The sequence below is a fragment of the Anopheles arabiensis genome, chromosome 2 (assembly GCF_016920715.1).
Source record: "Anopheles arabiensis isolate DONGOLA chromosome 2, AaraD3, whole genome shotgun sequence".
NCBI lineage: Eukaryota > Metazoa > Arthropoda > Insecta > Diptera > Culicidae > Anopheles > Anopheles arabiensis.
In genome coordinates this window covers 94,191,566-94,213,061 of record NC_053517.1, presented here as the reverse complement: position 1 = coordinate 94,213,061, position 21,496 = coordinate 94,191,566, and the positions used below count along the sequence as shown (strand labels likewise).

The window sequence follows — 21,496 nt, the reverse complement described above, 5'->3', positions numbered from 1 at the left end:
GCGGTGGCCTACAGCTGCAGAAGATTGTGAATATTCATGGTGGGTGGTTTATGCATTCATAAGGATGCAATTCCCTGCCGGGCGGGGGACTTTCGCAGAAAGTTTTCGAACAATGACATGCTTTTATGGTGGATTTGTGTGAACGAATAATGCTGGCAAAATGATTGGCACTTCATTACGCTTAAGCTATTAATTGTGTGAATTATATTAATTCTTTTTGTTACATTGAGCAAATCAAATCAAAGAATATTGGTCATTGTTTAAAATTCTTATTAAGTTGTGCAAAAAATATGCATAATGCAGTTTTCGTAAAAATGCTGGATCTTTTTTTTAACGCCACATCTTTGCTCATTATAACCAAGGTCACTGCGCTTAAATGTATGCAATCCAATAAAACCTGAGAGAGCAGGGGCCGACAATTTGTAGTTCGTACGTAAATATTGTTGGTTTGCAAAGTCGAACACATGGATACTTTTTGATAATTTTTAACCTGCTGATCTTTTAATTGAATTGATATGTTTTTTGTTTTGCAAAAATATTAAAAACAATTAATATATTGATTTTATGTAATACAATAAAAGAGTGAAAATTTAAATAATACGTAAGTAATGTCACATTGACTAATCATTAATAGTTGAAAAAAAATTCAATCACTAGTTGTTTTGGACTAAATACTGAACCAACTTCAAAATAATTAAATTATATAATTAATATAATTTGACGTGTTTCAGTAGCTTGAACCTATGACGGGCATGTTGTTAAGTCGTACGAGTTGACAACTGTATCACAAGACCGGCTCAACTCAACAACTCTCCTGCCTTACTAATACATTTAAGAAGAGTGCACAATTGACGCAAGTAGATCTAGAATAACGAGTCTTTTTAACGGATGAGTCATTTTAACAGATGTTCAATGTACTAATTTAGTAATTCAAAACTTTCTATCGCTTTCGATATTTAACTGACCGTTATAAAGCATGCATTTGTACAATTGAAGATTCCATTCCAAACATAAATTTGAATCTTCAATCAAATAAGTGATCAGTTAGAAATGTTAACATAACTCACTAAAACCGTGTATATATACTTTTATGTTGATTACTATCACTGCTTGATTCGTAAGCTTGATATCTACAATGAGACACGATAAAAGCACAATTCTAACACACAGCTAAATTGAATAAACAATAAACAGTGCCCGTAAAAGGGAACAGAAATAGCTTCAATCAAACCTCACAAAGAGTTACGTCCCGTCCCGCGTGCAAAACAGGCAATGCTCCAACATCGACCCACTTTAAGGCAGTGAACAATAATGTCCATCTCGCCCACATCGTGTCGAATGTTCACTTCACTTCCACTGAAGGCCCCTATTACAACGGCGCTTACCCACTCTGCTTTACCTGTGTTGTTTGGGATTTCCTTTGTTATCGTAACACCGCGCACATCCCGCACCTGTAACGATAACAAAAACTCAACCACCCACCTACCTTACTCCCACCGTGTGCGGAACTTTACCAGCAATAGCAGGATAATTGACGAAAAAGGCGAAACGATTAAAACCGACCACCGCAGCTCCGGCTTTGTTTTCTTCCTTTCCAGTTTCTAGGTCGCATCACTTCCGACGAAAGACCATGACATACAACGCGTACGGACATTGTTCCTGACTCCCCCTTAGCCACTAGCTTTGTCCCGTTGGCACCGCCACACCACGACCGCCAGTGCGCTTTGTGCGCTGCGCATGGATGGTTGCGAGTTCGCCCGTTCCATCAACCGTTGCAATTGAATTGCATTCTAGTGAAGAGTAGTTTATGTTTCGAAAGTATTCTATAACCGGTTCCCGGGCTGCACCCTCCACCACCCATTGCACGGCGAGTGGTAAAAACTTTTCCGCCATACGAAAGGAGTTGGCAATGGAGGCGCATGGTGTGGTGCAAACCGCTGCCCACACCACGGCGACGGAAGAGCTGCTACGGAAAAAGCTCCCACAAATGCATTGTGCTGCGGTATGCGAGACGTACACGGATGAACAAAGACAGAACAAACACACTCACACACACGCACGCTTTTCATTCGACCGCTGCCGGGGTGAGTGCAATTTTTATGCTGTCCTCATTTTGTACCACTTCTTGCGGTAACAGAAACAATCACATTCGTCGCACCTCATTCGCTCAGACGACAACGCTGGCAAAGCAACTGCTGCACTGCTACTGTTCTACAGCGTTCTGGAGAAGTCATCATCGGGTGCGAGGGTGATACCGGAACGATTCCGGGTCTGTGGTTCCGGCACGCAATCGTTTGGAAACAACGGAACAACGAACAGCGAAGATGAACGCCCCGGATCGCACTGGTGAGATGCATTCGAGTGAAGTAACCGGACACATTGTTGCAAGGGTGGGCGAGCGTCTTGCAGTGAAACGCATGTAAGACGCGTTCTGGATATGTTTTTCTCTTCCGCTTCACAGTGGATAGTAAATGGTTATTAGTTCGCTAGTTTGAAGAGATTATTTACATTGCAAAAAATGGGGAAAGAATACTAAAATAATGGATTTTTTCTTAAATTATTAAACATTTCACTAATCTCTTTGAATAGTTCAAATTAAATATCTTCTAAAAAATATCACTAAACTTGGCGTCTATTCTATTTAGCCATCTGCATGGTTTTAGCACATTTATTATCCACTAATACGGCCATTTCTTTGCAATAAAATAAAGTTATATATAAATTTATGCTGAATTGAATGTCATAGAAATTATCGCACAATTATTCACATGTTGTCATTTGAAAGACAATTTTTATATAAAATATCCACACTTCACAATATGTCCCACACCTTACCTACTGTACTGTACAGCGCAAAGGGAAGCATCGTCGTACGATTTGACGACTGTTACCGATACATTAGTTTCATCCATCAATTTGAGCGACATAAATGTTGTTTTGCATGTATACGCGCGCTCGCGTTGAGCTAAGCCACGACACGCGAACGCAACGAATGGTATCTTTCCAGACCGCAACTGTCCTACTTTGAGCCGGTGTGAGCATTGCAGTTGGTTGATGTTTTTGACAACAACAAAATAGAGTTTTGGATAAAGATGTTGCAGATGCTCTGACGATGCGAGGCATTAATCCTGTCGATGTTGGCAAAGATTCTTCGCCCAGAGTTTCAGAGTCGATAGGAAATTTATGGATGGTTATTTTTTATCTCAGGTTCACGTTCCATTGCTTGAACCTCATTGGATTAGATATTCATTGAGGCGATTAACTAATTTTACAGAATTTAATGTTCCACACATTTTCGATGATTTCAGGTGGATGTCTTTACCGACGACTCCTCCACAATCTCCAACTCCTTTGCTGAAGACACACAACTAACTCAAATGTTGTTTACCTTATTCTACCCTTTTTTGAAGTCAGTTGTTGTTTGTCTGATGCTTTCATCACGTACTTCTTCTTTGCTGTACAATTCTGGTTCAATCAATTTGAATACACTGAACAGCTCCAAAAGCATGCATGCATAACATCACATTGCATAACCTCAGGCGCAACAGCTTGAATTATTAAGAAACATGTACTGCGCCCCACTTACATGTAATTCTATGGTTCTAGTCAAAAAATAAGATCATTAAACATGAATTAAATTCACTTGAAACAATCTTATAATTTTTATTAAACTTATAACATATGTTATGGAGTAAAAAAAAGTGTCTCACGAGTAAAAGACACACAAACTCTACAAAATATATAACACTTTCCTTTATTATATAGCTCCCACCAATAAACACACTAAATGATACTTTAACAATCAAGTAAAAAGTACTTTCCACTACAAACAAACGAACCCCAGCAACGAAGCCCTAGCAGCACGCTTTTCACAGCAATCACCCTAACCAAACGTCACGTAAAGCCGTCGCGCAACAACCATCAGCAGGGCTGTCGAGGCAAACACGACCACGTTCGGCAGCACAGCAGTTCCATTCGCTTTAATGCCAGTCAAAAACACATCGGGTTCGGGTTGATAGTTAAAATCGATCGTACGCGTTTTCGCAATGCGTGCAAACACTTTCGACGACACTTTGCCGTACCGGGTGCGCGTCGGATCGTCAAAATCAACGTAGTACAGGCCAAACTTTTGTCTACGGATGGAGGGAGAGACAGAGAGAAAGGATTATCTGTATGAGTTTAGATACTTTTTCCATACTAATAAGCTCACGTGTATCCATCGCGCCACTCAAAATTGTCCATCAAGCTCCACGCCACGTACAGCTGCACGTCACACCCATCCTCGATCGCGACCAGCACAGAGTTGAGATAAAAATTGAGATAGTGCACGCGCTGCAGATCCTTCGTGCCCGGTCCGGACCCGATCCCGTTCTCCGTGATGTAGATCACCGGGCTGTTGTAGTTGTCCTTGATCCAGAGCAGCAGTTTGTGCAATCCAAAGGGCACTATCTGCAATGGAACAGAAGTCAGTCAAAGGGTCCTCTCCAAGTCGTCTCTTTCGTCTACCTTTATCCAGGAAGTTTCCTCCGCTACGGGCCAGTCCGGATCGGCCGACTCCACGACGCCCATATCGTGCAGATAGGACGGTACCGGATAGCCGGCCGTATTGTTAGCATCATTCTTCGACACCAGCGAGGTCGTGTACGTGTTCAGGGCGAAGAAGTCGGACGATCCGCGCAGCAAGTTAATTTCCCGCGCGGTAAAGACGGGCAGACGAGACTGCGGAAAGCCTTGCGCTTCGCTCAAATTTCCAATGCGCTCCTTCATGATGGCCGGGTAGTCCCCTTCAGCACTGAAGATGGGATGCGCGAACCAACCAAGCTGTTGCAATACAAGCACAAACACTCATCTTGATAACCGACACGTTGGTTTGCTTTTTGTAACAACACTCACATGAAACTGTAGCTGCCAGTCGGACGCTTCCCGATCATCTTCCGACAGGATGTGGGCCGGTTCGGGCCACCGTGCGTCCAGTGATATGCCGATCTTGCCCTGCTGAACGCTCTCAAACGTGCTTCGATACAGCCGGACAGCTTCCCCGTGCGCTAACAGTATGTGGTGGCCACACATGTACGCCGGCACGCCCGGGAAATCGTACCCCGGTGCCATCTCCTCCCTACCGTACCCATTCTCGCAAATATGCCACGGCTCGTTGATCGTCGTCCAGAGCTTCACCCGATCGCCAAACCTGCTGAACGCAACGCGCACATACTCCCGGAAGTACTCCACAATCGCCGGGTTCAACCATCCACCGAGCTCCTGCAACCGCTGGGGCAAATCCCAGTGGTACAGGGTCACCATCGGCTTGATGCCATTCCGCAACAGCTCGTCTATTAGCTTGTTGTAGTACTCTATTCCCTTCTCGTTCACGCTATTGCTCAATCCGGTCGGCATTAGGCGAGGCCACGAGATCGAAAACCGATAGTACTGTACGCCCAGTTCGTTCACCATTTCCACGTCCCGCTTCCACTGGTGGTAGCTATCGCACGCCACATCGCCCGTAGAGCCGTCCACAATCTTCGACGGCACGGTGTGCGACAGATGGTCCCAGATCGATTCACCCTTGCCGTCCTCGTTCCAGCCACCCTCGATCTGGTACGCGGACGTACCGACCCCAAACTCGAACCCATCCGGGAAGCGTCGCGTTATTTCATCTTGGCCAATGGCACCTCTCACCAGTAGCAAACCTGCGTAAGAAAAATTGAGCAAAACCCCCCCGGTAGGTAAAGGTAAACAACACTTTGCCATTATCGTTGCGCTATCAAACAATAAACCGCGCTTACCGAACGCAGCGAACGCTAAAGCCACCACACTACTTCGCATTACGACGACCTAACATAAAACCGTACCGGTAGAATCTTCACGACAGACTGAAGCGCCGGTTGAGCTTTGGAGCTGCGCATCGTCTTATCGGGCCGGTTTCACTATCAGTGGCAGTGAAATGTTGCGGCTCTGCTAAATCTTTTGCGATTGCGCGCACAGCATATAGGAAGCAATGGCAACAAAAAGCTGACCCCACTCAGGAACCTGAAGTTGATGTTCCTTACATGGCTTGTTGAGAGTGTTGAATCATACCACTGATTAGGCATGGGATGTATAAAGGCGATTAGTCTAGAGGCAGATAAGATGGATTTGCATTTTTTAAATGTTAGTCGCAAGAAGCTACAGCATGTGAATGAACGATTTGGTGTGGGTCTGTGTGTGTGTGTGTGTGTGTGTGTATGTGTGTGTGTGTGTATGTGTGTGTGTGTGTGTGTGTGAGTGTACTAATTTCAAAATAGGTTAATAGGTCGATTAAAATGTACCCTCAAATAAAAGTAGAGCGTTTGTGTTTTGTCCCAAAGATTAGAGCAGGGGTCGTCAAACTTGTCAATACAAGATGCTAGATTAAAGGCGTGCAGTTCGTGAAAAACGGAAGCATAGCAGATGTTTACTTCCTGTCGCATCAGCGATCACCAGCATCTTCTCGTAGTGGAGCATCCGCTCGAAGATAATATTTTGGAGTATCAGAGCGATAGGTTTTAAGAAGGAGTTTAAGTTAGTTCGGAGTTGAAACACACTAGCGATAGACTTGCTAGGTTGATTAAGATATAAAATATTTTTTTCAAGTCTCTCTCGCACAGCTATATAATTGGAACCAGGAATTCGTGGATCTGTGGTACTTTGTATAGGCTTAGGCTAACAATACGCTATTCAAGCTATTGAACAAATATTAAATTTTTAATCACAAATATGCAAACTAGTATCAAACATCAAAAAGTAGTATCTAATTTTGTCAATTTGTTTTCAGTTTCATAAACTGACTTCGGCTCTTTAGCTGCCTTCAGATTAATTATAAAAACTGGATTCAATATTTTGATACAACTTCCCAAGTGAAAGTAATGGAAAATACGTTCCAACGTAATTACCACTAAGCGAGAAGTAATTTTGCTTATATTTCAGAAAGCTGATCGTTTCATGGTTGAATACTTTTAAAGATTCTCATTCTCATATCAATGTTGTGCCAATTATGCAAACTCTTATTTTGTTTTAAAATATCAACAAATGAGATAAAAATTAGAATTAATTTCACTTTATAATTAGCTAAACAATCATTATTAATTAACTTAACATTCATTTAGATATCCCAAAAGGACAAAATTTGCCTAAAACATCCATAAATACTTATACAAAAACATTGTCCTCAAAAAGTAACATAGATCACAACGTCGTCAAGAATGTAATGACCAATATTTTTTTTTAGTTAATTATAGTTAATATGCACCTTGAAACAGCAAAATTGGAAATAAAAATTAACAAATAGAGGGGAGTTAAACTTGTCCAAAAGTCTGCGTATTATCCAATATTTTCCTTTTGAAAAGTAAAAAAAAAAAGTTAAAACATTGTATTCCTCTATGGAAGTAACATTCGCTGTGTTATTAGTTGTTTTACATGAGCATATTTTGTTAAAGTGATTATGTGATTATATTATAATTTTTAATTTATGTGAAACAAATTTCAAAACGTTTTCACGGGCCGCAGGACGTTGCCAATCCCTGGATTAGATAAATCTGGAACATCCTGGAGTTTGAGTGCTATTTCTTTCATGTTTCTTGCTCCCACAAACACAACTGCAATTGACTACTTTTGCATCCTAAATAACATTTACTAACCCTTTTACCCCTTTTACATGTTCAACACAAACAGCATAAACGAAACGATGATCAGCAGCTTCGAAACTAACACCCCAGACGCCGCATCATCATCATCGTCATCACCCTGCTTCGTGGTAGTTTCCGCCCGCACCGTAGTCGTGGTAATCGTTTCCCCGGGCCCCGGTATGTACAGTTCCGGCTCGGGCATATCGTCCGGATCGATCCACCGATTGCGCACAATGTTAGCGAACGCTCTGGCCGACGATTTTGCGTACCGCGTCAGCCCCGGATCGCTATAGTTCACGTAGTACAGCCCGAACCGCTCGCTCAGCCCTGCCCGCCACTCGAAGTTGTCCATCAGGCTCCACGCAACGTATCCTCGCACATCGCACCCATCATCGATCGCGTCCAGGATGGCGTTCAGATAGTCCTTGTAGTACTGCACACGAGCCACATCCCGCGTACCACCGAGATCACTGACACCGTTCTCCGTAACCCACACAGGAGGGTTGCCATACTCGCGTCGAATCCAGCTCAGCACGTTATACATACCGCGTGGGTACACCTTCAACCAGGGGGAACCTGCCGATGGCCAGCGATCGTCCTGGAAATCGACCGTATTACGATCGTGATCGAACGATGGTACGCGGAAGTTGGCAGTGTTGGCCTCATCGTTCATGTACACCAGGTTGGTCGTGTAGCCGTTGTAACCGAAAAAGTCCGACGAACCCTTCAGCTTGGTGAGCTCCTCCGCAGTAAAGGCCGGCAGCCGGGACTTCTTGAAACCCTGCTGCATACTCAGATTGCCAATGCGATCGATGATCATTTGCGGGTAGTTACCGATATAGATCGGATGCATGTAGATCCCAAACTGTAGCGTCATATGACAAAAGAACATGATCAGAGTTTGGAGATGTCTTTAGATAACCAGCTACCTACCAAAAACTGCATCGTGATGTCCGATGCTTCACGCTGATCCTCCGACACTGGTTCAGCCCACGACCCGTCCACCGTTATACCGATCTGACCTCCCTGCGTCGGCTGAAACTCCTTCCGGTACAGATCCACCGCTTCGGCGTGCGACAGCAGCAAATGGTGCGTGCACAGATAGGTATAACTTCCCGGGAAATCCAGCCCCGGTGCCATCGCATCATACTCGTACGGAAGACGGCAGGTTTGCGGCGGCTCGTTGAACGTTGTCCAGATCTTTACCCGATCGCCAAATCGCTCGAACGCAATCCTTGCATACTCGCGGAAATGGCCCACAATAAGCCGGTTCGTAAAGCCTCCCATCTCCTGCAGCCGCTGCGGTGTGTCCCAGTGGAACAGCGTCACCATCGGTGTGATGTTATACTTTAGCAGCTCGTTGATAAGATTGTTGTAGTATTCCACACCTTTCTCGTTCACCTGATTGCTGATGCCCGTCGGGAGTATGCGACTCCAGGCAAGCGAGAAGCGATAGATATCGACACCGAGCTCGCGGATCATTTCCACATCACGACGCCACTATAAGAACACGCAGAAAACACTATTCAAATTCTTGTCCGGTTTATCTTCTAATTCTAACCTACATTATGGTAACTGTCGCAGGCCACATCTCCATTGGTTCCGTCAGCGATCTTCTCAGGATAGTTGTGTACCAAATGATCCCAAATCGATTCACCCTTACCGTCCTCGTTCCATCCTCCCTCGATCTGGTACGCCGATGTACCGACGCCAAACTTAAACCCTTCAGGGAACCGTCGCTGCCCGTGTGTCAGCGACAGAGTGCTATTGTGGTATTGTATAAGAGATTATAGAAATGTAAGGACTCCAGTGCATACAACGCTCTTCCTTATACCTTATACAAAGCAACGCCACACAAACGATCGTCCGCATCTTCACAGCAAACACCACCTTCAGTGGCAACCTTCAAAGTTAGACTGAACAATGTGTCCTCTCGAACTGCTACTGATAAACCATTCGTTTCCAATGACCGAGTGGCTCAGTTCGAGGGGTGGCTCAACCCTATCATACCTGTCCACCTTAAGATGCTATCATCCATTACCGGTCTATTACCGGTGTTTATAATAGGATCTCGCTTTCAATTGTGATCCGAAAGCGTCGGACCCGAAAATGGATGATATTGTGCAGCTGTAAAACGATATGACGAGGTCTTGTCTGCCACAGAACGTGCTAGACAGTTTGATAAGGCTTGAGATTATCATCAGTTTAAAAGTTACCTAAAGGGAACTCGATAGCAGTTCGGTGGCGGTAAGATTAATGTATTTAGGTATTTATTCCTTTACGTTTCGTAGTTTAGAGCTTACTCAAAATGCATTGGACAAGATAAGGGCAAAATATGCGAGATCTCTATTTGTAGATTAATCTCCTAAACAAGTTCAAGTCAACGCAATAAGTACATCAATAATTATAATACACAATCAATCATTTCCTTTATTCCAAACAACTCAGCACACGTTCCTAAACACTTCTTACAGCTTTCCCTGCGTCGGGGGAGGAATGAAAACGTCCGGCTGGGGACGATAATCGTAATCGATCTGGCGCGTCCTCACAATGTTCGTCAGCACCTTGGATGATGCCTTCGCATACCGCGTACGTTCTGGGCTTTCGAAATCGACGTAGTAAAAGCCAAACTTTTCACTATTTTTGGAGGAGGAAGAGATGTATGATGTAAGGGTATAGCAATCTCCAAAATGGTTCAGCAAACATGGAAACACTTACACATATCCCGCCCGCCATTCGTAGTTATCCATCAGCGACCAGGCGATGTAGCCCCGCACATCGCACCCATCGTCGATCGCATCCAGCACCGCGTCCAGATAGGTGTTGAGGTAGTCAATTCGCATATCGTCCATCGTGCCACCGAAATCACTCACCCCGTTCTCCGTGATCCACAGCGGCGGGTTGTTGTACTCCATCCGGATCCAGTTGAGCAGCTTGCGCATTCCCCACGGGACGATGTTTAACCACGGAGAGGCTGCCGTCGGCCAGCTCGGATCGCTGAACCCAATCACGTTCGTGTCGTGCCAGTGCGAAGGCGTATCAGCCGGATCGTACGGACCATCGTTCGCTTTCACCATCGAGCTACCGTACGTGTTCAGGCCGAAGTAGTCCGACGTACCGCGGATGCGCACGATCTCTTCCGGCGTGAAGGCGGGCAATCGGGACGTCGGAAAACCCTGTGCCGCGCTCAGATTGGCAATGGTTTCGCGCATCTCCTGCGGGTAGTCACCGGCTTCCGAGAAGATTGGGTTGGCGAACCATCCAAGCTGTACGAGTTGTTGTACGATGTGAAATTAGCAAAAAAAGGTAACAAATTCTAACCAACTCCTAGTCCCAATGGCACTTACATTGAAACGTAGCGAACGCTCAGCCGCGCGGACATCTTCTTCCGCATCCGTGGCCGGTTCGCACCAGCTAGAATCGAGCGTAATACCAATCATACCCTGCTGCACCGGTTGGAACACATTCCGGTACAGATGTACCGCTTCAGCGTGCGCCTTCAGCAGATTGTGTGCACAGTGGTAGGCCGGAATGCCGGGGAAGTTGTATCCCGGTGACATCGCATCGTTGCTGTAGGAATTTTCACACGTCTGCCACGGTTCGTTGAAGGTGGTCCACGTTTTGACACGATCACCGTACCGCTCGAACATAACACGCGCATACTCCGTAAAGTGATCCACGATCAGCTCGTTCGTCCAGCCACCCATCTCCTGCAGCCGCTGGGGTAGATCCCAATGGTAGAGCGTCACCATGGGCGTGATGCCATGGCTGAGCAGCTCATCGATCAGGTTGTTGTAGTAGGCGATGCCGTGCTCGTTGATCTCGTTCGCAATGCCGGTCGGCATGATACGAGTCCAGGCGATCGAAAACCGATAGATATCCACGCCAAGCTCCTTCACCATCTCTACATCACGCTTATACTGTCGGAGGTAGCGTTTCTCTGAATGAGCATGACCGTAACAATGGATCAAGCGTGTCTTACCAAGTGATAACTATCTGCAGCGATGTCTCCATTGCTTTGATCGAGGATCTTCTCGGGACTTTCGTGCGTTAGCCGGTCCCAAATCGATTCACCCTTGCCATCCTCGTTCCAGGCACCCTCGATCTGGTAGGAAGAGGTACCAACGCCAAACTTGAAGTCGTCCGCAAACCGACGCTGTCCGCAGACAGCAGTCGTTAGAAGTAGCACACTGTACCAGGAATACAACAAAGGTAGTAAACACACGGAGTAACGAAATAAGAGCTCAACCCACTTACACCGTGCAGATGTGTTTCATGCTGGCCTCACAGTCAGACTGACCAATACCACCTGGTAGCTACATCGCTTTATTAAAACCACCTCTACCTTGTCCCACGTAACGGAGACGTCGTCGCCTATCATATCAGCGTAATCCCCTCGCACAACCCAATAATAGCTCGGTACCCCCCTCCAAGACAAAAGATACGCCCATTATCTCCCATTAGTATCTCTCCGGCCATAGAGGGCTTCGGCCTTTATCTTCACAACCGCGCTATTATCGCACAGGTACTGACCAGTTCAATCAATAAACCTACCATCAATGGAGAACCCCTGTGCCGAAACCGGTCGAATCCTATCTAGAGGGGTGTCGCACGCGGGCACCAACGCCAATCGGACATAATGAAGTCGCACAATCCCCGTGGAAACTATAGATAAGAAGACGCATCTACGCGGGGTGATATGCTTAATAGGACAATGGATCTATCGCTGCCTTGATGGACAAGATGAGATGAGTTACGAGAAAGTTCGAATGCATCTGCTGATTGTGCAATGATAGATAAAGGATGTACGTAAAACACAGGTAGAATTTAAATTTGGTTGCAGTTTATTACATTAATTGCTGTACCTAATGCACCTTTATGTCTCGCTACAACCAATTCTCAGACGACCTTTTGTTAATGATCTCCAGGAATCAACACATCTGGCTCCGGCAGATAGTCCGGATCGATCGAGCGCGTCTTCACGATGTTGGCGTACACCTTGGCGGACGTTTTCGCGTACCGGGGACGCGCTGGATCGTTAAAGTCCACGTAGTAGAGTCCGAAGCGTTGCGAATAGCCCGCACGCCACTCGAAGTTATCCATCAGCGACCAGGCGGTGTAGCCGCGCACATCACACCCCTCATCGATCGCATCCAGCACCGCGTCCAGGTAGGTGTTAAAGTACTCCACACGCTGCAGATCGTACGTCCCATCCACATCACTAACTCCATTTTCCGTAATCCAAACCGGTGGGTTGTTGTACTCATCGCGTATCCACTTCAGCACACTGTACAACCCTTTCGGATACACCTTCAGCCAGGGTGAGGCAGAAGAAGGCCAGCTTGGGTCGATGTACTCCACCACGTCGCGATCATGATCGAAGGATGGTTCGGGGAAGTTGGCCAGATTGTCTGCACCGTTTGCCGTTACCAGCCGGGTGGTGTAAGCGTTAAAGCCGAAGTAGTCGCTCGATCCCTTGATCTTATCGATCTCCTCCTGGGTGAATGCGGGCAGCCGGGACTTGTGGAAGCCCTGCTCGGCGCTCAGCTTGGCAATGCGCTCAATCATCGCTGGCGGATAGTTGCCGTGATAGATCGGGTGCATATAGATACCGATCTGAAGATAACGTGGCGCAAGATCTCCGTTAGTACATTAAGAATGCATCATTCAGGGCCTGTATACTACTCACATTGAACTGCATTGCCCGTTCTGCAGCCTCGTAGTCATTCTCAGAATTGGGCTCATGCCAGGCCGAGTCGACAACCATTCCAATCACACCTAGCCACAGAAATTCCGCAAATGATAACCTCTTCATCTATTGTCCTCCCTCCTTCTACTCACCCTGTTGCGTCTCCTGGAAGAACGTTCTATAGACATCGACCGCCTCAGCGTGGGCTAGCAGCACGTGATGCGTACACAGATAGCTGTACACCCCCGGGAACTCTAACCCCGGTGCCATCGCGTCCTGCTCGTACGACTCCTTGCACGGTTGCTTCGGTTCATTGAACGTAGCCCAGAACCTAACCCGATCGCCAAACTGCTCGAACGCTACCCGCGCATACTCCCGGAAGTACTCCACAATCTCCCGGTTCGTCCATCCGCCCATATCCTGCAACCGCTGGGGCAGATCCCAATGGAACAGCGTCACCATCGGCGTAATGTTGTACTTCAGCAGCTCATCGATCAGATTGCTGTAGTACTCGATGCCTTTCCGGTTCACCTCGTTGCTAATCCCAGTAGGCATGATGCGCGACCAGGCGATCGAGAAGCGGTAAAAGTCGACGCCAAGCTCACGTACCATCTCCACATCACGTTGCCACTGGAAATGAACCCCCACAATCATGTACACCGTGTCATCGGCAGTTCGTTCTCACTCACCTGATGGTAACTATCGCACGCCACATCACCGTTCGATTGGTCCGCAATCTTGTGCGGCTTTTCGTGCGTTAGCCGGTCCCAGATCGATTCACCCTTGCCGTCCTCATCCCAGCCACCCTCGATCTGGTAGGAAGAGGTGGCGACACCGAACTGAAAGTCGGCCGGGAATTGACGCTCACCAAACGCCACCAACAGGGTGCCGCTGCTGCTGTAAGTAAAATTGAACAAAACCACAGTTTACAGCGGAAAGTGCAGGGTTTTAGCCACTGTTTTTGGTAAACAAATCCAATCGATTACGCACGCCAACAGCACCAGCTGCAGCATTATCTCGACTCCGATCCGTCCCATCTTGCTAAGGAACAACGCGGGCCTTCTGAGTTACGACTTCCAGCTGCGATTGCAATCTGCTACTGGAAGTCTCGCGATTTTTATAAACAAACACGGATAACCGATCGGTCGCTGTATCTCCCCTCCGTCACAGCGCATCGGAACCGTTTTGTTAGGTAATCGTTATCAAGAACATGAAGCAAAAAAGAAAAAAAACGACTGATGCGCTTGCTTGCTGAGTGGATCTTAGTAGTGGCCGCGATGCTACCACGTCACCGTGTGCCCGATACCGTATCTCAAACTCCAATTTGTCAACGTTGGCTGCTTGAATAATTAAAACACGCCTTCCCTTTCTCTCAGCCCCAGCATCCTTTCCACAGTGACACAGTTGCACCCAGTGACGTTAGCGATAAGAAGGCGTGCGCCTTCAGGTGAGTTTATGTATAATACTTTAACGTCTTTTTATTGGCATCGGCACATTTTCGTTATCAAATAGTTTTTTCGCTCTCTCTCTCTCTCTCTTTCTCTTTCTTAAACCTTAGCCTAACTATCTCACACGGCACACGCAGGGAGGTGGGTCATAAATAAATCTCTTACAACAAGTACAAGTACACGGCTTCAGTAAATCCGGGAGATCTCGATAGCTGGGCGCTTGGCCGGGCCAGGCTGGGTTTCAGCAGCACAGTGCTTTGACTAGCGCACCCATCGTGGCGACCAGCAGGCACACCAACGGGACGGTAATGCTCAACCGGTTGCTGCCCGACTGGTACGGGGACGGGGGCAGAATGAACACCTCCGGCGTCGGCCGGAAGCTCCAATCGATCTCGTGCGTGCGGACGATGTTGGCGTACACCTTGGCGGACGCTTTCGGTGTGCGCGTCCGGTTCGGGCTGGTAAAGTCGACGTGATACAGGCCGAACTTTTCACTGCAAGCACGACCGAAATAGTGGAATTTCAGGTTAGAATTGGCAATGAGAAGGAAGATTACCTCTCATACAAGGGAAAAGGGGTTTTACGTACGTGAAGCCAGCCTTCCACTCGTAGCTATCCATCAGCGACCAGGCAATGTACATCTGTATGTTGCAGCCGTCTTCGAGCGCATCCAGCACCGCCTGCAGGTAGGAGTTGAAGTAATCGATTCGCTTCACGTCGTTCGTACCACCGAGATCGCTCACGCCGTTCTCCGTGATGTACACGGTCGGATTGTTGTACTCGCGCCGAATCCACTTCAGCAGCTTGTTCATACCGGACGGCACAACCTACCCGCATGAGAGTGGGGAAGAGAGGGAAGAGAAGGTGTTAGATGATGTGATCGGTATGTGACACCAGCGTCCATCCAACATGACACTGAGCAGCAAACAATGTCACAAGCAGCGTCACAAGTTGTAAATTGCGACCATTAATCGCGCAAACGTGTGGGCCTTCAACGCGCATTGAAATCACGCCGTCTAATGCAAAACACCCGCCAGCCGATACTTACATGCAGCCAGACGGATCCGCTCTTCGGCCAGTCCGGATCGGCCGACTCCACGACGCCCATGTCGTGGTTGAAGGATGGCACCGGAAAGTTGGCCGTGTTGTTGCGATCGTTCTTGCGCACCAGCACGCTCGTGTACGAGTTGATGCCGAAGAAGTCGGCCGTACCCTTGATGCGGTCGATCTCCTCCTTGGTGAAGGTGGGCAGGCGCGATTTGGTGTAGCCCTGCTGGCGGCTCATCGCCGCAATCCGATCGATCATGACGCGCGGATAGTTGCCCGCCTCCGCAAAGATGGGATGTCCAAACCAACCGAGCTGGTAGAGGTTGGGAGATAAAAAGTGACACGTAAGACACACTGTTCCGGTTTTGTTTTTGATTAGCAGGTTCTTACATAGAATTGGGCCGCCAGCTCGGATGCCTCCCGATCGTCCTCGCTGTTGGTGGCCGGTTCCGGCCAGGACGTGTCCAGCGTGATACCGATCTTGCCCTGCTGCTTCGGCTGGAAGATGCGCCGGTACATGTGCACCGCTTCCGCGTGCGCCTTCAGCAGATTGTGCCCGCACAGGTACGCCGCAATGCCCGGGTAGTCGAGGGCCGGCGCCATAAAGTCTACGCCGTAGCCGTGCTCGCACACGTGCCACGGCTCGTTGATCGTCGTCCAGATCTTGACCCGATCGCCAAACTGCTCGAACGCCACCTTCGCGTAGTCGTGGAAGTACCCGATCAGCTCGGGATTGGTCCAGCCGCCCAGCTCCTGGAAGCGCTGCGGCAAATCCCAATGGTACAGCGTCACCATCGGGGTAATGTTGTACCTGAGCAGCTCGTCGATCAGGTTGCTGTAGTACGTGATGCCCGCCTTGCTGACACTGTTCAGAAACCCGGTCGGCATGATGCGTGGCCAGGAGAGCGAGAACCGATACACATCCACACCGAGCTCGCGAACCATCTGCACATCTCGGCGCCACTGTAAAAAAACAGATTTTGCACGTGGTCTTGTGATTTTAGAGGGCATTTTTGGAGGGCCGGAAAACTTACATTATTGTAGCTGTCCGAGCTAATGTCACCGTTGCTCCCATCGGCAATCTTTTCCGGATGCTGGTGCGTCATCCGGTCCCAGATGGATTCGCCCTTGCCGCTCGCATTCCAGCCACCCTCGATCTGGTACGCCGAGCTGCCAACGCCGAACCGAAAGTCGGACGGAAAGCGTCGCGCAAACTTGCCCTCGGCTGCCGGTGTCAGCAGTGCCAGCAGGGTGAAACTGTGCAGTGGAATATAGGATGGGGAAGTTAGCACGAAATATGCAGATCGACAGGTTGACGAGATTAAGCCCTGTGCGTGTTCCGCGAACCCTTTCTAAAATGTGTAGGAAAAACAAACAGAACCGCCTTGTCGGAACGGTTCTTGGACAAGCGCGTTAATTGCCACCTGCGCGCTACTCTAAACGATGTCGGCTCTCAGCTGATCAATTATCGATCTTGACTGATTGAGGCTGTTGGGTGGACGGTGTAGGGAGGTAGGGCAATTGAATAATCCCCTCCCAAGTGGTCCGCTCCCCCGAGGGGAAGTCAATTAAATTTTACGACCCTCTCTTAAATTGATCGTAACTTAGGCGTAATGTAGGTTGGAGTGGACTTGAGCGAGGTTGGATTGCAGCCTATCAAAACCTACCACCCGGCGAGAGTTGTAAACGCCATCCTACACACCGGGACGCCGTACAATTTGCATGCGCGCTGTATCGGTCAATAGAAATTTACAAACCAAATCAACAAGCTAAACGTTTTCTGCTCCCTGTATTTAGCTGGACTTCAGTTGAGTGCGTGGTAACAGGTGCCGATCAGGTCTGTGAAGGCTTCATCCTGCTGGAGCTGAACTACAGTCGACAGATAAGGCACCGCGGGTTGCAATTGTGTCAGATAGCAGGTTGGACAGGTGATGAGTGGTACATAGCCCCTTTCTAAATTGAATTACTGCATAAAGATGCGGTTGCAGTCATCTAAGGCAAGTGTCATTGATTGATCGTTCGCAAGACATGCTACTGCTGCTAATGGGTTGTCTCTGGCTGTTGTACAGCATGTCACTAATGCCATCACAGCAACAAATGAAGAGCTCCAGGCAAGGCTGTCTACGTTGGACGAGTGACATTCAGTAGCTTGTGATGGCATAATTAGTGAAGTTACTTTTTATTCGCCATATTAATGATTCTTTAAGAGATACTGAACATCTAACACTGGACAACAGGGTATACATAAGATCGAATCTTCTGAAGTGTTGTTCTTCTGAATCTTTTGACGATTAAGTCTTAGCTTGCAGGATGTTGTCTACATGTAAAAGATCACACAAAACAAAATTATACACACACAGAACACTTCCGGCACAAATCACGATCATCTAGTCTAGTACCTTCTTAGTACGCCTAATTAGACACGAGCAGAGTACATTAACATCCTCCCGCTGCTTGTCGGTTTATGTAAGATCTCATTCAATTCGTGATCACGATCGTACGCGTGTTTATGATCATTCGGAGATGATGCAACAGGTAGCTCTCGATCGACATTCAGTGTCCGGTGTGTGTGTTTTTATTGAAGTTACCCCAAATCTTTCCACTCAGTAGGTCACCTGGGAGGGTGTTAATTAGCGGACGTAAAGCGTTGAAAAATCGATAATTGAACGTGCCAAAAGCTTACTGCCGGATCGCCGACAGGACAGGAGGATTTCGCATTATTGTGATGAGATCGAGAGTGATGTTAATTAGGATGTTGTTATGTCTTAATGATGTGGCGCAGCGTTCTGTTTTAATGGCTTTGTAATAAAAATGTTTAAGCGCGATCATACTTTATTAATTTATGATCGTTTGTTTGTTGCGATTTTGTTTTCGCACAAACAAGCTGCTTAAACATCTCATTGCATAATGAACAAGTTAACGTACATTCCAACTAAAAAGAGGTGAAAAATTGCAAACGATTCCATTTCAAGCATACCAAACCACAGGTCGTGGTTGCATGTCGCGAAATAATGCACATCCATTAAACACATTTTATGATTTACATGCATTTCACCTTCGAAATGTGAACCTGCTTTTGCGACAGAGTGCAACCTCATCTCACCCGCACAAGGTGAGTGTTCCAAACCTGTTTCGGTTGATTGGTGTTGTATTTTTATTGGTATTTACGGAATGGAAGCAGAGGAGCTGTATGCTACTATCCTACTGCACGGTAACACAGCCTGAGCTTTATATGCGCCGGGAGCCATTAATAATGTTACCGCCCCAGGCAAAATGTTGAGTTGATTTGTCTATTCACCATTCGCACCAGGTGTTCTGGTTTTTTTTTTTTCAACTTGATTTAAATCGATGCTTATGCATGAGCCAGTCATGTTCGATGTGGGTTAATTTATTATTTATTGATTTTTAATTTATTCGCAACACTCTTCATATTCGAGGTGTTGTGTTGTTTTTTGCTTCTTGGTGATCACGAAGGTGGTAATCTTTTCCCATGATACTTCACAACATTGTATAGATGTATAATTTGACATGAGCACACACAAAATTAATTAAAAAAAAACAATTCACACCTTGGAAAATCCAATCGGAGTCCCAAAAAAAATCCAATCATTTGCAATTATCCCATTCGGCAATTATTGATTATCGGTTCCCATACTGAACCGGTCGCAGAATTGGTGCTCGCATTGAGCCGATTACCGCCGACACCTAACCATGACATTCCTTCCATCAGTTATGATTAATGACCCGACAGAATCGAGTAGAATGAAGGGGAGGTGATGCTAGTAATTGAATAAATCACAAAACATGCCATCGATTACCGTCTGCTTACACCCAGTTTGAGTTGATCTGCTTGCATAACATTGGGTTCGGATTGTCGCGCTAAACCTTGGACAAGGTGACAAAGCGCTTCCCACCGTCATGTTTGGGACCCTGAACCTGACACACGTACGGTGCTGAACTATCGAGGAGCTAATCCATCTAGTGCTGCTGGAATGTGCACAGACTAGACCACAGACTCCGACAGCTGAAGGAATGTGTCATCGCGTTTGCGTGATGTCCATCTTGAACTTGAGCGGGTTGAGCGGTCGGCGGCGGCGGTGGCTTACTGTTTTCATACACCGATTGCACAACGCGAACGTAATTGATTTGTTTACTTCTACGCTCCGGGGCAAACGCTCGGTGGCATGCGCGACTAGAACAACATAGTAGACGCCAACGGAGATGCTCTGTGATTGCTAAAACGAGTGAGGTTAATTGCAGACAGGCACACACGCGTATTCTGTACTATATCCCAACGAAGTTCTTTAGTCATCTGAACTCAATGTGCTCTTCTATGCGCAATTAAGCTTAAGCGTGTTGCTTATTATTCCCGGAGGCATTTACGAGAGGCATTTCCCCGCTTTTTTGTCGAACATTTCCCATACTGTGCTGTTTGTGGGTTTTTGTACCCAATCAACACTACTGGTGAAAGGCAAACACTCCTCAACCGGATCCACGTTCGTAAATGGAGTGGAGGGTATATTAATTTGGCGGCGGGGGTTTTTGGTTTATGGGGCATTGAAGTTACTCTCCCTGTTTGCGGACGTTCGGCGTTTGGATTCACGCTAGAATGGGTTTGTGTGGTTAATAAAAGCTTCATATGCACTGATGCATACCGCGATTTGCCATTCCATTGCAGAGGAGCTATTAGAAGGAAAAAACTGATATTCCAATGCTAACTTCAGACCAATTCTACATTGTAATGCCCAACTTCAAAGCACGAATGTCCCACTCCATAACATCCAATAATTTTGCTGTCTAATTCACCCGACTGATCCATTCACAAATCCATCCCAAAACACACGTGCCCCCCAGTTAGTACCCAACATAAGATCACACGGCACAGATCATGGTCAAATGCGTCCGAGCACGATCATTCAAAAACGCCGCTCATGAGGTACACGTGCACGTACGCACAGCAAACGCCACACACGCCCGAACTTGACTCCAATTCGGAACGCGCACGTAGTACACAGCCCTGCCCGAGACCCTCGCTTAAATCCCCCTACTTTTTTCCCAAACCGTTCATCTCGCCAATCGCCATCATCAATGTCGAAGCTTCGGCATCAATCGTACGCCACCTGCTGCTACCACTTACACTGCTACTAAAACACCTGGGAACACGACACTGCTGCGGCTGCTGCTGCTGCTACTACTACTACGGCTGTTCGTCGTCACTGCCATTGTTTGCTGCTGTTTTGCTTTGCGCATTACGTACGGTGACCCCAATCCAGTTCGTTACGATTATATGCTTATAGACGCAGGGTCTCTGTATATTTGCACTTCAAACTTTTTTTTCTCACAAAAGTCTCTCTCTTCACTGCTGCACAGCGGGTTACTCTTGTTTTACTCTCAAATCTTGCGCGCGCGCTAACCGGACGAGACACCGAAGATGTCCCACCGCACCGTGTTCCGCGGGGTAGTTTGTTTTGAACTTTCAACACTTTTTTTGAACTAAATATCACGATCACACACTACCGCTACCTAAAATACACCGCAGGGAACACCTCCGTGACGTGCAAGAGGATTCCGCTCACTCTCGGTGTACACTACTGCCGGTGAGTGTGTGTGTGTGAGTGATTGTGTTACGCATGTGCGCCCCGTACAGGTGAGCAGAGAGACTAACCGATCGC

General features: G+C 47.2%; 5 protein-coding genes across 6 annotated transcripts; all 5 read right to left on the bottom strand.

Moving 5' to 3' along the window:
- Positions 1 to 3,731: 3,731 nt before the first annotated feature.
- Positions 3,732 to 5,911, bottom strand: LOC120896571 (myrosinase 1-like). Its single transcript, XM_040300785.1, has 5 exons — positions 5,784 to 5,911; positions 4,894 to 5,687; positions 4,507 to 4,821; positions 4,211 to 4,449; positions 3,732 to 4,133 (listed from the first exon to the last, which is right to left on the bottom strand). The coding sequence occupies exons 1-5, from the start codon at positions 5,821 to 5,823 to the stop codon at positions 3,884 to 3,886; spliced, it is 1,638 nt and encodes a 545-aa protein (XP_040156719.1). The 5' UTR covers positions 5,824 to 5,911; the 3' UTR covers positions 3,732 to 3,883.
- Positions 5,912 to 7,621: 1,710 nt separating this feature from the next.
- On the bottom strand, positions 7,622 to 9,586 carry LOC120897835 (myrosinase 1-like). The gene is made up of 4 exons (XM_040302965.1): positions 9,475 to 9,586; positions 9,206 to 9,404; positions 8,574 to 9,140; positions 7,622 to 8,505 (listed from the first exon to the last, which is right to left on the bottom strand). Exons 1-4 carry the CDS (start codon positions 9,510 to 9,512, stop codon positions 7,666 to 7,668), a joined length of 1,644 nt encoding a protein of 547 aa, XP_040158899.1. The 5' UTR covers positions 9,513 to 9,586; the 3' UTR covers positions 7,622 to 7,665.
- A 458-nt stretch (positions 9,587 to 10,044) lies between these two features.
- LOC120897461 (myrosinase 1-like) lies at positions 10,045 to 11,969 on the bottom strand. Its single transcript, XM_040302382.1, has 5 exons — positions 11,898 to 11,969; positions 11,623 to 11,830; positions 10,988 to 11,560; positions 10,359 to 10,906; positions 10,045 to 10,277 (listed from the first exon to the last, which is right to left on the bottom strand). Exons 1-5 carry the CDS (start codon positions 11,915 to 11,917, stop codon positions 10,109 to 10,111), a joined length of 1,518 nt encoding a protein of 505 aa, XP_040158316.1. The 5' UTR covers positions 11,918 to 11,969; the 3' UTR covers positions 10,045 to 10,108.
- A 492-nt stretch (positions 11,970 to 12,461) lies between these two features.
- Positions 12,462 to 14,671, bottom strand: LOC120895018 (myrosinase 1-like). Of its 2 annotated transcripts, none has more exons than XM_040297982.1 (5): positions 14,320 to 14,671; positions 14,019 to 14,226; positions 13,482 to 13,959; positions 13,330 to 13,418; positions 12,462 to 13,256 (listed from the first exon to the last, which is right to left on the bottom strand). In XM_040297982.1, the coding sequence occupies exons 1-5, from the start codon at positions 14,364 to 14,366 to the stop codon at positions 12,555 to 12,557; spliced, it is 1,524 nt and encodes a 507-aa protein (XP_040153916.1). In that variant the 5' UTR covers positions 14,367 to 14,671; the 3' UTR covers positions 12,462 to 12,554. The 2 variants fall into 2 exon arrangements, with proteins under 2 accessions (XP_040153916.1, XP_040153917.1); XM_040297983.1 differs by having other exon boundaries at positions 14,019 to 14,223.
- A 116-nt stretch (positions 14,672 to 14,787) lies between these two features.
- Positions 14,788 to 21,496, bottom strand: LOC120895017 (myrosinase 1-like). The gene is made up of 6 exons (XM_040297981.1): positions 20,962 to 21,496; positions 16,859 to 17,081; positions 16,215 to 16,787; positions 15,826 to 16,137; positions 15,366 to 15,604; positions 14,788 to 15,271 (listed from the first exon to the last, which is right to left on the bottom strand). The coding sequence occupies exons 1-6, from the start codon at positions 21,072 to 21,074 to the stop codon at positions 15,019 to 15,021; spliced, it is 1,713 nt and encodes a 570-aa protein (XP_040153915.1). The 5' UTR covers positions 21,075 to 21,496; the 3' UTR covers positions 14,788 to 15,018.